We start from the raw sequence: 13,646 nt of genomic DNA on the forward strand, positions 1-13,646 counted from the left end.
GCTGCAGCAGTGCTGTGAGTCCTGGCTCCCAGCCCGAATGCCGCCCCAAGGCCCCAAGTGTCTGGGCCAGCCAGGGGCTGACGCCCACCCCACCCCCCGACTGGGCACATGCTGCTGCCTGGCGCCTGCGACCCGGTAGCCATGGCATTGGCGGTAAGGGGTAGCGGTAGTGCTGGCGGGAGCGCTGGCGGGGCCCGCGTGGAGAAGACAGGGACCCATGAGACTCCAGCCTCGGAGGGTGGCGGCCCTACTGCTCCTACTGCTCCTGGAGCCAGAGGGCAGGGCGCGGGACTCGCTTCCCGGGCGCCTCGGTCTTTGGCTGTGCTGGTGGGGTGCCAGCACAGGAAGGGGCAGAACGCCACGCTATGTTCCCCCCCCCCCCCGCCCAGGCCCCCCGAAAGACCATCTGGGAGAAGCCTAAAGGTGGAGCAGCTGAGACCCACAGCCTCCCTCCAGGACCTGCCTCAGTCGCGGTGCTGCCAAGGTAGGGATCCTAGTGACAAGGTCCCATGTGGCCTTCCCCCCTGCCCCTCTCTGTCTTCCCCTTCCATGACCACCTCCCCCTCACTTGTGCTCCGGGTTCTTCTTGGGCTCCTTTGTGGCTGCAGTCTGGAGGACTCAGGAGTGAGGTTTCTGGGTTGGACCTGGGTTCCCTGGAATAGGAGGACCCTAGATCGAGTAGGGGGTTAGGCTCCAGTGGTGGGGAGTGGCGCAGATCGAGAGGGGGGGCGCCCTGAGTGCCCTTGGAGGTCAGACTGGATTGGTGGTTGGAGGGTGGATGTGTGAACGAACCCACTAACGAACGAACAAAGGAAAATGTGGACCTGCGGTTGTGGGAAAATATCAAGGCAGGGCCAGGGAACTCGCGGCCGTGAGCAGGAGGAATCATTCCTGCTTGTGAAAATGAAGCACAAGGGACCTGAGATTCCAGAGAAACATTCCAGGCAGAGTCAGGGTGGTGGGCCTGAGTTCCTGGAGGCCATCCAGGGAAGGTGTTGAAGCCATTGAGAGTGGAAGCAGCAGGTGAACACAGGTCTCCTGCCTCCCCCCTCCACAACAGCTGCCCTTCCCTGCCCAGCCCCGCCCCTGGTGGCACAGTTTCACCCTCTGATGAGGCGGGGGAGATCCCACCCCGCTTGTGGCTAAAGGGGGTCCTCTATCATGGGAGTCAATGGGACTCTGGCGTTTGGGGTCTGAGGTAGGGCTTGTGCAACTCCCTGTTGAGCTCTTCATTTCTGAAGGCAATTTGCGTTCAATCAATGAACTCAGAGGCAATGGGCCAGGAATAAGTGGCGCTTCTTTCTTTTAGAGGGTGGTCCAGACTCTTTCCTACTTGGACGTGTGTGTTGAAGAGAACTGGGTGTTGTGGATAGAATTCAAAGTCATCTTTTTGGGACATGTTGGGTGGGAACGTCTTCTTCGCACTCTTATGAGGAAGGTGGATGGAAAGCTCCTCGTTCCAGGCAGACTTTGGGTTTTGGTTTTCATATCCGTGGGGCGTGGCGCTTCATGTGTCCGTGGAATGCCTCCTGTGTTGCATTCGTTTTGTGTTTCAAGAGTTTCAGACCTTAGGAATCACATCTCCTCCAGGATTCACCAGGCAGCATGAGGGAGAAGTGACTCTGAGCCCACCGGGTCTCTAGAAACCAGTGCATGTGTACCTGAGCAGACGGTGCTGGTCTCCCAGCCTCCTTTGGAAATGAGGTCTTGAGCAAATGCTCTTTCATTGCATGGGTTCCACCTCTGTCAGGTTGTTGGCGTTTGTGTTTGTGCATGTGTGTAAGTGTCTGCCGTGCCGTGTCCTGTATTTTGTCCGGACCGCGGCAGTGTCCCAGTCCTTCCCAGAGACATAGTTTGGTTGCATAGGAAATTCTCATTTCAATAGTGTGTCCCAATGCTGTTACAACGGATGAAAACTTCCTGCAGGCAGCACCGTGACCTCACCGAAAGCAAAAGTCTGAGAACTGAGGCTTTCCCAAACTTACATATCAAGCTGACTGGTACTCTATGTTTTCAGTAAGATGGTGTGGTGTTGGCCACTTTGAGCAGCTGAGGCTCCTAAGCATCTAGTTTGTCCTCGGGGGGTGAGTTGTCTCTGTCAGCAATTCAGGATATTATGATTCTCTTGAGGATCATTAGTTTCTTGATAACCATGATTACTATATTCTGCATAACCCATCGCATGGAGTTTGATAAGGAGCTCGATACCCGGAACCTTTTCGTCACCAAACGCTCACTACAACAAGGAGAAAAACAATCACTTTTGTGCGATGGACAATGCACCTTACCTTTATTGTACTGTTTTAGTGCTATGTACATATGTTTAGAGTAATAGAAAGTGTCCACTTAGATCTAAGGAGGTTTTTGTGACATCATGGTACTTCAAGAAACCATAAAAATAATGGAAAAATCTAAGTTACCTAGAAATCTAAGCACTCTGTCCTTTTGGATACAAATCCTAAGTAAAGAACTCATCTTGCAAAAACTGCCAAGACCTGATAATTCGTTACTATTCACATAGGTCTAGTGAATGGAATGGACTGAAGTAAGGTCTCTGAAATAGAGGAAGCTAGAATTTGAGATATTGAGTCACCTTTACTCTCCCTTTCCCTGGTGACATGGTCTTTTTATATTCGGTGATGTCTTTTGACCTTTACCCTATTTCCCTCCTTCCTGCCCCCCCCCCCACCTTTGCAATCATCTTTATGTATTGATGGGCTTGTTTCATTCTGTGTTGAGGATTTTTGTTTTTTGTTTTCTTAGTTTTTGTTTCAGATTCCCCATATATATGCGAGCATTCTGTATGTGTTTTTCTCCGTGTGAGTTCTTTCACTTGGCATAAGGCCCTCCAGGGTATTATAAAACACTGTGGCAAAATAACAGGTGTGAAGGTATTTTTAGGAGTTAGTGATTTCATGTGTTCCGAGTTGTACCTAGGGGGGTAATTGAGGGACGTTGCTGGATGATATGAATGTTCTCCTCTGAATTGTGTGAGGAAACTTTACATTGTTTGCGACTGCCTCTGCACCAAGTTCCAATGCCACCAACAGGGCACAATGATTCGCCCTCTTCCACATTGTACCCGACGCTTGTGCTTTCTTGAGTCTTTTTGATAAGACCGTTCAGACAGGTTTCAGGTGATATCTCTTTGGCTTTGGACTTTCATTTCCCTAATGTGGAGTGACATGGAACTTCTCTTCATGTATGTGGTGGCCATCTGTATGTCTTCATTGGAAGAATGCCTCTTCGGGACTCTGCCAGGTCCATCATTGCTCTTTGGTTTTGCATTGTGGCGCTGTAGGAGTTCTTGGTATCTTTTGTGTTTTAACCCTTGACCACGTATGTAGTTTGCAAGTATTTTCTCCCATTCACTATGTTGCCTTCTCATTCTGTTGAAGATATTGTTGCCGTGCAGAACTTGTTTTTTTAGTTTCATGTAGTCCCACTTGTTTAGTTTTCCTTTGTAGCTTTGGCTTCTGGTGTCAAATCCCAAAACTCAAGTCAAGACTGACATCCCAACCTTCTCGTGGGTTTGGCATCTGGCTTTGTCCAGCAAAGCCAAGGACAGCAGAAAGGATTGCTTCAGACTCCACGCAAGTCAAGAGAGGTGAGAGGGAGTTTAAGGGATGTCTCCGTGAGCTGCTCTCAGGCTCCCGTAGTCATTAAGCCTACAAACGATGCGCAACATGTCAGCGGGCCACATGGTAGAAAGAACGTATTGAAGACATGGTGCGAACCACATCGAGACAGGATAGAATATTCCAGGCGACAACACGGTCCAAGGACTTGGTGAGCCCATGCAGAACCCAACCCCTAGATACACACGCACTAGATCAGCCAAGTCTCGCCTGCCCCCCAGATACACACCAACTAGGTAAGTGAGCTGCTGCAACTGTTTGCAGGAAGGCCAGAGAGCAGTGATCTGCTTGGCAAAGGGTTCCCTATAATCTCCCAACTCAGGACATCATTGTGCGATTTCCCACACCTCCTGCCCAAGGTCCTATCCAGGACTTTCTGGTTTCAGGTCTCAAGTCTGTAATACATTTTAACTTTGTTTTGTTTGTGATGCTAAATAGGTGTCAGGTTGTTTTTCTGCACCTGTTGTTTTTGTGTGCCCAGTGTTTCTGGGCACCACCTATGGAGGAGACTGCCTTTGCCTCAGGTTATATTCTTGGTTCTTTGGTTGTGAAATAATTGGTTACATATGTGTGGGTTTCTTCCTGGGCCTTCAATTCTGGTCCAGTGACCTCTGTCTCTGCTCTTATCCCAATAGTGTACTGCTTGGGTTATTGTAGTTTTGATATCTAGTTTCAAATCAGAAAGCATGGTGCTTCCAGGTGTTTTCTTCCTTCTCAAAATGACTTTGGTATTCAGAGCCTTTTGTGCTTCTGTCCACCTTGAAGGATGATTCTATTTTTGGGAACGTGCTTAAGCTTTGATAGGGATTGCACCTAGGGAATGTGTAGGTGGCTTTAAGTAGTGTGGACATTTTGATAATCTTAATTCTTAGGATCCACTAGCATAGAATGTCTTTCTGCTTATTTCTGTCTTTTCAAATTCTTTCTCCAGTGATTTATTCTTTTCAGGAAAGAGGTCTCACTCCTTCATGGTTAAAGTCCTTCTTTTCTTTTTTAAGTTTTCTATGTTTTTTCTTGACAGAGAGAGATACATGGAAACACACACATACACACACACACACACACACACAGAAACAGAGAGAGAGAGACAGAGAGAGAGAGGGAGAGCGAGTGAGAGAGAGAGAGAGAGAGAGAGAGAGCGAGAGCGCGCATATGAGTGGGGAAGAACTGAGAGAAAGGAGACACAGAATCTAAAGTAGGCTCCAGACTCTGAGTTGTCAGCACAGAGCCCCACACAGGGCACAAAACAACATCGTGAGATCACGACCTTAGCCAAAGTCAGATACTTCACTTACTGTGCCACCCAGGTGTTTGTAGGCTAAATTTCCTCTTAAGCTTTTTCTTCTCTTGGAGTGATTTTAAATTATTTTCTAAATTTCTCTGAGACTTTTGATATTCATGTGTAGAATTGAAGCACATTATGTGCAACCACATACATATCTTAACATGACTGAATTCATTTATTAGGTCTACCAGTAATGTTGTCGAGTCACTGCGGTCTCTCTAGAGCATATCATGCACTCCCAATAAGTGAAAAAGTACCTGGGAACATAGGATGATGCGATCGAATTTAGATGAGAGTAAGCAGATATATGGAGTGAGAGTGTGCAAATTTTCTGAAATGTTTTGTGGTTGATACAATCCAACAAGTCCATAAACATGGTTTGTTTGGATATACGTTTTCTTTAAACCAGACCCAGGGAGCTGTGACATAAATATATGCTTCCCAACACATTGCTACATCACGCCCTGTGCATCTTGGGAGGTAGCCACCTTGTCTCCCTTTTCTGTCCTGGAACCCAGTGCCTGACTCCACCACTCAGTGAATTCATCTCAGAATACTGCAGTTGGGAAGAGACCTATGTTTTTCATAGACTTCCTGAAAGGCACCTCAAAAACATTGGATTTTACAGAGTTGGGTCTGATCTGCCTGGAATCGTCTGAGGATGTGTCGGTTGGAATGGCACTTTCTTTGCTGGGAGATCAGGGAGCCCTGCAGTATTCCTGTGTGCCTTGTGGTCGGTCACCAGAGGGTGCTGTGTGGCTGCTCATGACAGGGACACTGCTCCCCAAAGATGGGGCTGGCAGGTGCCGGGCGTCACTGCTGGAGGAGCCTGAAGGGTGGAGGGGCTTGACTCGCTACCAGAAGCCTGACTGAGTCTCCATCCTGCAGTCTCCTTGAGTTCCTGATGTGCTGTGTAAAGGACTCTCTGGCTTGCCGAGGTTCAAGTGGTCCTTGCTGTTGCCACTCAGTCATCAGAACGAAGACATTCAGGTCCTGGTCTTTAACTCATTGACCTGATCTGCACTTAGAGGTACTTTCCTGAGAGTAAGCGACCCAGCCTGGGAGGAGGGCCAGCAAGCAGACAGCAGTGGTCCAGCCTGCATCCTCACCTGGCCTGAAAGCAGGGACTGGCTGCTCTACTGAGAAGCAGAGCTATGGAACAGGAGGTGCACAGGCAGCTGGGGTTTGTCATGGGATGGGTCCTGAATGAGTGTGTTCCAGGGCATGGTGCAGGGATGCTGTGCAGGAGGTCAGAATGAGGGAGTGTGGTTTCTTTCCTGCCCCATGGGTCACTCCTAGGTACCCTGATGGCCACAGTGCTGGCTTGTCCTCCTGATTCTTCAGGGATCCACCTAGTCCCAGGGGTCCCTGATTTTCACATAAGACCCCAACGGAATAAAGAGTCTGTAGATATTGTAAACTGGAGGCAGCCCCGGAAAAATGCCTATAAATTATGTCCCCAAAGTTGTGCTTGTTGTACACCCCTACAGAAAGGGAGAGTTTGGTACACATGTGCCCTCGTGTACAGTGATGAGAGAGAAAATATTGGAATTGGGCCAGTCATTCAGCTTCTGGAGATGCAGAGTGAAGGATGATGTGTGGCCCCTGAGAATGCAGAAGGGGACAGGACTGTGCCTGTCCACTGTTGCGACAACCCACAGTACAAGACCATAGTCCTGGATGAATGCCCAACCTGTCACACTACTCGTGAACACAAACACAGTCACCTGTTGCACTCAAAGCCAAAGGAGTGTGAAGATGACACCATGTCTTGGGGGCCATTATTTCTTCAAAGAATATACTTTTTTTGCCGTATGTATTTGTTGTTTCCTATTTATTTTTTTGGAAAGAGCAAGAAGAGGAATCCTGACCAGGGATGGCTTCAAGCTGTCATTGCAGAGCCTGACTTGGGACTTGATCTCAAGAACCATGAGATCATGACCTGAGCCAATTTCAACTCGGAAACTCGCCCATTGAGCCACCTTGGTGCCTGTCCTCATTGTTTAAATCTTCACTTTACTGAATACATGTCACCTGTAGGAAACCTTCCAGAACTTTATACTTTATTGCCTAAAGAATTAGCGTCAATGGCATATTGACGGTTTCATTTGGGTATTTTTATACTATGCACGTTAGACCAATATCACCATGGCCAGTCGAGGAAAATGACAGATTTTCAAGGTATTCGCTCTGGTCCAGACATTTCTCTTCTGGCTTCTGCTCTTGTGTCAAACCTCAGAGGGTCCCCATGCCAGATAATGAAGATATTTCAAGTGGGGGCTTCACCTAATCTTTGTTCTTTGAGGACTATTCCTCTGTCATAAGAAATATTAGTGCCGTTGAATATTTAAGCAATTATTAATCGGTCTCCTGTCATGTAGCCAGACACAACAGGCCAAGTTGTGTGTTTGCACCCACATGGAAATCCCAGAGGAGCTAAAGCAGCAGAAACCGAGATCGCTGGTTGCAGAGACTGGGGTGAGGGAATGAGCCGTGGGTGATTAGTAGTCCACGTGTCTCTGTGATGGAAATGTTTTAGGAGTACATAGTGGTCACGGGTGTAAAATCCTGCGAATGTACATACTGACACTTGAAGTTGTAATTTCACAGGATCAGAGTAAATTTTTTGAAACTTAATTTATGTTTTAAGTATAAAGCAATAGTACATAAGTACACTAAATACCTCTATACCCAATACTAAAATGACAACGCAATGACAAGGTCAGGGAATTCATCCTGTGGGGCTGGAGCCGACATGAGCTGCTGTTGGGGTGCTGAGGCTGGTTGCTCAGCTGCAGCAGGTGGTTGTTCCAGCCCTTCCGTGACTCCGCAGGCTGGGGCTGGGGGCTGCTCATGTTCTGGGGCTACCAAAGGGGCAGGTGGCTCTTCCAGCTCCTGACTGACAGCCAGAGCTGGGAGTACCTCCTGCCCTGGTGGGGACGCTGCAGTGAGGGTCTCCGATTCTCGTACCCGCTGAGCTCCAGGAGAACTGGTGGCTTCAGGCAGCCTGGGCCGCGAGGCTGCAGTGGGCACCCCAGAGATAGCGGGGGCTCGCTCCCGAGGCACGTCTGGACGGGGCTCTAGAGCTGCTGCCAAAGCTTCAAGAATAGAAAGTGTCATCACCGTGATTGCCATTCCATGGCAGGAAACCTCTCCCGCAGACATTGTCATCTGAGTCAAAGAACCCACCAGGAGGAAATCACCCAGACGGCAGGCTAATGGAACAGTGATCTGAGACTAGTCCCTACGCCTGGCCCACTTGCAGTCTCAGGAAACATGTTCTCTGTGGCATACCCCGTCCCCGCCACACGCCCACATCTCCCACCCAGAGTCCTCCTCGCCCAGAGACTCTGGCTCATTGGGCTCACGGTGTTTCCGCCATGAGTAGAGAAGGCGGGCGCGGCGCTGCAGCTCGGAGCCCGGCATGTGGACCCTACATATGCCCGCAGCAGCTTCAAGCTGGTGAAGTCTGGAGGCCGGAAAAATTCCTCGGGGTAGTGATCCAGCCAGGTGCCCAGGATGGAGGAGATGGCCCTGGGGATACAAAAGTAGCCAGAACAATCACCATGGGGTGTTCCTTCAGCTGATGTCTCAGGACAGGCCTGTGGGACCTGGCCTCTATGTCTCCTGCTCCTGGATGTCCAGAGGGTGGTTCTGTACGTTGTCCACCTGTGATTTGGCAGTCCCGCCTACGACAGACCTGGTCACTGAAGAGGGACCGTCAAGATTCTGTTTGACGGGAACCCCTTAACCAATGATGTGGTGGTCTCTGTCCTTCCTGGGGAAGCCAGCCAGACTCCTCGCTGTGTCCCGCTGCCTACCTCCCACTGGAATTCAAGTCCGTGCGTGAGTAGAGGGGTGGTGTCGGGGTGAGTCAGTGCCTTCACTGCATACCCTAGCGCTCCACGAAAATCTGCGCAAATACGGGACAAGAGGACTCTGTCTCTTACCTGGGCTTGCTGGGACCCTCCTGATGCCTTCAACGTGACGACCTGTGCCTCTGTGCTGCCTCATGCACTCAGTGCACATGTGGGTGTCGTCCCACTGACACCGTTCTCCCATCGTGTGGGTGATATGTGCTCCTTGAGCCCTCACTGTGTCTCCTGTACCCTTGCTAAGCACGCACCGTGGATGTTCCCCAAGGTGGTGAGCGTGATGCTCCCCAAAAACGTTATGCTGGGTCCCCTGATGGGGGTCTAGGCAAGGCTGTGAGTGGGAATGGATGGGGTTGGACTCTCTAAGGGGCTGACGTGGTCCTCTGGCGCCCTCTGCTGCCTCCTTGTGCCCACAGCCCATCCTCTACCAGACAGGACAGAACCCCTTTCTTGCTTCCAAGAGAAAGCCCTCAGAACTTTGCCTTCTCACAGGACTCTCAGACGTGTGGGATGCTGGGTCCTGCAGCCCCTCCCAGGCACAGTCTCAGCACTGCCCTCTTGGAGAAGGAAGGCCCTCCAGCCTGAGCTCAGCCTACTCACAGTTTCTCCGGCTCCCGGGGTCCGCCATCCTCCTCAGCCTCCGAATGGAAGCATCCGTATCTAGAGGAGACCAGAAGGACATCATATGAGCTGTCCTGTGGATGCTACATCTTGTCCTATCCAGAGTCCCTGACTGCTGACTAGAATGGAGCTCTGGAGGGGAGGGTACTGTCCGCTCTGCATATTTGATCCCAGTCAGCTCCTACAGAAGTGCCTGCACCTAGTGGGGCTTCCTGCGTGTTTGAAGAATGATAGGGCCCCAGTCAGCTCCATCACACATATTGGTGTGGGTCTGGGCGTGCTGCTCATCCTGGGCATCCTTGACTGGTTTAAGCCAGGACTCAGACACACAGATAGAGCCTCCAATCTCCTTTTCCAATGGGAAAACAGCCCAAGTCAACACCTGGTGACAGTGAGGGATGAGGCTGAAAGTTGATCATGAGCAAGAGGACAAAGATGACCCAGCAGAGACGCAGCCCTGCCAGCAGAGCTTTCCACAGGCCGGGGTGACTTTCCCTGCAGTGACCCCACTGAGGACCTGGAGTGTTTCCACCCGGACCAGAGGAACAAAGTGAGACGCCAGGACGTGTGGTGACTTTCCTGAGACTCAGAGCTTTCAGGGGCTTAATCTCACTGGGCTGTGAAGGGCAGGGTGCTCACCTCATAAACAGTATTTCCAGGACCTGCTGGGTGGTAGCAAAAGCTCTATACGTGCTCAAGACTGTGAAGATGTAGGAGGGGTCTCTACCCATGAAACCAGGTACCAGGTGCTCCCCTTGCTGCTCCAGTAGCATCCAACCTCCTTCGATGGTCTACTCCACACAGTTCCCATTCTCATTCATGGGTGAGATATTCATACCCTGAGGTAGAACACAAGAGGGACACAGAGTCAGACACAGCACCATGGACATCAAGAGGGTTGGGGTCCAGAATGCAGACCAAACCCCCAAGGCGTCAGTGACTTGTGGCAAGAGTGAGACCTGGGTGCCCAGAGTCCGAAGAAGGATGTTGGCATTCACACGAGAATTTGAGGTAGGAAATGGCTGATCACGTTAGGATCTCCGATCAGACGACCCCAGAGGCGAAGGAATTAAAAGCAAAAATCAACTATTGGGACCTCATGAAGATAAAAAGCTTCTGCACAGCAAAAGAAACAACCAACAAAACTCAAAGGCAACCAATGGATTGGGAAAAGATATTTGCAAGTGACATATCAGACAAAGGGCTAGTATCCAAACTCCACACCTGAAAAAAATCCACTGAAGAAGTGAGCAGAAACATGAATAGACACTTAGCTAAAGAAGACATCCGGATGGTCAACAGGCACATGAAAAGATGCTCAACGTCGCTCCCCATCAGGGAAATACAAATCAAAACCACACTCAGCTATCACGTCACGCCAGTCAGAGTGGCCAAAATGAACAAATCAGGAGACAGGAACAGGAGGTCGTTGTCACTGCTCTAGTGCTATGGGATGGGGGTCCCTTGGGGGTCTTGGGGATCTCGGACGAGCCCCCAAATGTTATGGCCAGAATCGTGATCCCCAAACACCGCCAGGGAGCCGAGTCCGATGTAAAAGCAAAGGAGCCTTTATTCGAGCTAGTTAGAGCTGACTTCCCTACCTGCACAGAGGCAGTGGTGAGATACCAGGGAGAGCAAGTTTCCAAAGCAGAAAGGTTTTACTGGGGCTTAGGGGCAGTTGGTGAGGTAATGGCTATGGTCTCAGCTGATTGGCTGGGGAAGGGTCCTATTTCTATTAGGTGGGGGAGGGGGTGGCTCAAGAAGAGCACCAACTCCCCTAAGGGCAGTTGGTGAGGTAATGGCTATGGCCTCACCTGATTGGCTGGGGAAGGGTCCCATTTCTGTTAGGTGGGGGAGGGGGTGGCTCAAGGGGAGGAGGTGTGGTCAAGGTGAAGGACACAGAACAGGATGAGGTCTGCCAGAATAGGCCAGACCTTTCAGAATTACCTTCAATGTTTTGTGGTGCATATCTAGGGATGCATTTTCTATGTTTTGTGGGACATAGGTTCTCACAGATCACTACTGAAAAGTTCTTGCTTTTAAAAGAAGGAATGAGTGAATAGGTGGATATTTTAGGCACTCTAGACCAGGCTGATAACATGCTCCCAGGTGCATTTCCTTGTTCTCTTTCCCCTTGATCGCCCCTTGTGCTGCTGGTTGTGCAAGTCCCTGATATCCTCGGGAGGGAGAAGGGACAAAATGGAGGAACTCTGGGGTCCTCAGTGACCACATGAAGGACTTTAGTCTCCAATCTAAACACACACCCAGCTCTGTCATGTGAGGAAATCTATGGGGACATGCTTTTTGAAATGTGGCGCGTTCTCTGGTAATTCAGCATAACCTAATACACGTACGAAATGTTAACCCGCAAGATAACTTAGAAATCAGTCTAGTTCCATGAAAATTGGCTGTTTCAGTCAGTAGAGCATGAGACTCTTGATCTTGGAGTGTGATTTCACGCCCCAAATTACGACTAGAGTGGACTCAACAGATATACGATAAAATAAGTATTGGAAAATGACCCAGGTAAATTAGGCTACAATGACTGAGCTGCTAATTGGTGGGTGGGATCCCTTTACCTCCTCAGTCAGCCCCCGGGAATGAGCATCTGAGCATTCACATAGTGCCAGTGCTGGTAAGACAGCCACATCTTCCCTCTAGGAGTTCAAGGACTAGCCAGGAAGATGGAAAGAACATGAAACAAAAATGGGAATGACATGAGCAAGGACTCCATAGAAAAATTCAAGGTGCGACAAGTGGGTCCTGAGCTCCACCAGGGGAGGGTCTGACAAGGCTGTGCTGAGGAAACGTTAATATTTCCTGCCGCAGTGCAAGAACGAGTCAGCCCTGCACTAGTCCGAGGGTATGTAGCCTGGCAGAAGGCACAGTGGGGCAGACACTCGGAGGCAGGGGTCGTTGTATCAGAGGGGACGTGTGAAAGGAGACCAGGGAGACCAGAAAGAGCTGCAGAGGACAGCAGAGAGGGAGGGTGAGGAGGGCCAGGGTCTGGGGCAGGAGGACGTTGTCACTACTCTGCTCTAGTGCCTTGGGACAATATTCTCCCACATTTAGTGGCTTCCCCAAAAACTTGCCACCTCACAGGCCCAGGGGACCAGGAATTCAGCAGGGCTCAGCGGAGGGCTCCTGCCAGAGCCTCTCAGGAGGTTGGGGCTGCTTTCATCACTCAGACAGAACCTGCTTCACTCAACCCCTGAGCCCACTTCAGGGTGGTGGCAGGATTCAGTCCACATCGAGTGCCTTAGTTCTTCCCTGTCTGTTGTTGTCTCTCAGGGCTAGGCTGTGTGTACCTGTCCATGTCACGACTCAACACGGGGGTTGGTCCCCACTGTGAGGAGCTGAGAGACAACACAGAGAGTGATAGCACGTTGCTGTGCCATGGACATTTTATCACCTAAACCTGGTTGGTCTGGGGTCACGGTGCCATCTTCTTTACAACAGAAATCAAACACAACGTCCATACCACACTCCAGGAAGGAAATCCCACAAGGATGTGTTGACAGGATGTGGGGATCCCAGGGAGCCACTGAGGGGAGGAGAAAGTGAAGACCCTGCTAGGTCAGTGCCTTGCCCAGAATCACAGACAGGTAAAAGTCAGAACCAGGCATGACCCCAACTTCATGTCCTCAAAATGGGGTCCTCGATTTGACCCAGGATTTCGAAGGGGGTCTGGAAAAGGGTGTGTTACTGTCACTGGGTGCAGACGTGGAGGTGGCGTGGGGGTGAGGCTGAAGAGGAGCGTCACAGAAGACATCCCAGCACGTTCTTCCTGAGTAGGATCCCCAGGCCAGGGCAACCCACTGAGTGCCACCCTGTCCCCATTGTATGTACCCAGTGGAAAAGCAGGGAATGGCACACTACTGACAAAGTCTACGTAAAAGAGAATTCTGTCCTACTAGGCCCCAACTCCAATCCCTTCTGTAGGGATTGCTTTAGAAAGTAGAGAACCTAAGCTCCTAGGAAATGTTTGGCCATCCTTCCCTAGGTGGGGATGTGACCTTCTGGGACCCCAGAAAAAAAGCACTGGTAAACACACATGCACACACACACACGCACGTATGCACACCTGGAAGGACTGTGAGGTGGGATCAGAGGAGCAGCAGAATCAGAGGAGGTGAGAAGTTGAAGTCAATGTGGTTGGATAAACTTCCAACAGGTGACACCGCTGCTCCAATTTCACAGGTATCATCCCACATATGCCTGAGGACA

The 13,646-nt window shown here is 50.4% G+C and overlaps 1 protein-coding gene across 1 annotated transcript; it reads right to left on the reverse strand.

Annotated features, from left to right (window-relative positions):
• Positions 1-7,455: 7,455 nt before the first annotated feature.
• LOC125161220 (ral guanine nucleotide dissociation stimulator-like) lies at positions 7,456-8,352 on the reverse strand. The gene is made up of 2 exons (XM_047850890.1): positions 8,292-8,352; positions 7,456-8,021 (listed from the first exon to the last, which is right to left on the reverse strand). Exons 1-2 carry the CDS (start codon positions 8,347-8,349, stop codon positions 7,621-7,623), a joined length of 459 nt encoding a protein of 152 aa, XP_047706846.1. The 5' UTR covers positions 8,350-8,352; the 3' UTR covers positions 7,456-7,620.
• Between the last annotated feature and the right edge of the window lie 5,294 nt (positions 8,353-13,646).

The sequence above is a fragment of the Prionailurus viverrinus genome, chromosome A2 (assembly GCF_022837055.1).
Source record: "Prionailurus viverrinus isolate Anna chromosome A2, UM_Priviv_1.0, whole genome shotgun sequence".
NCBI lineage: Eukaryota > Metazoa > Chordata > Mammalia > Carnivora > Felidae > Prionailurus > Prionailurus viverrinus.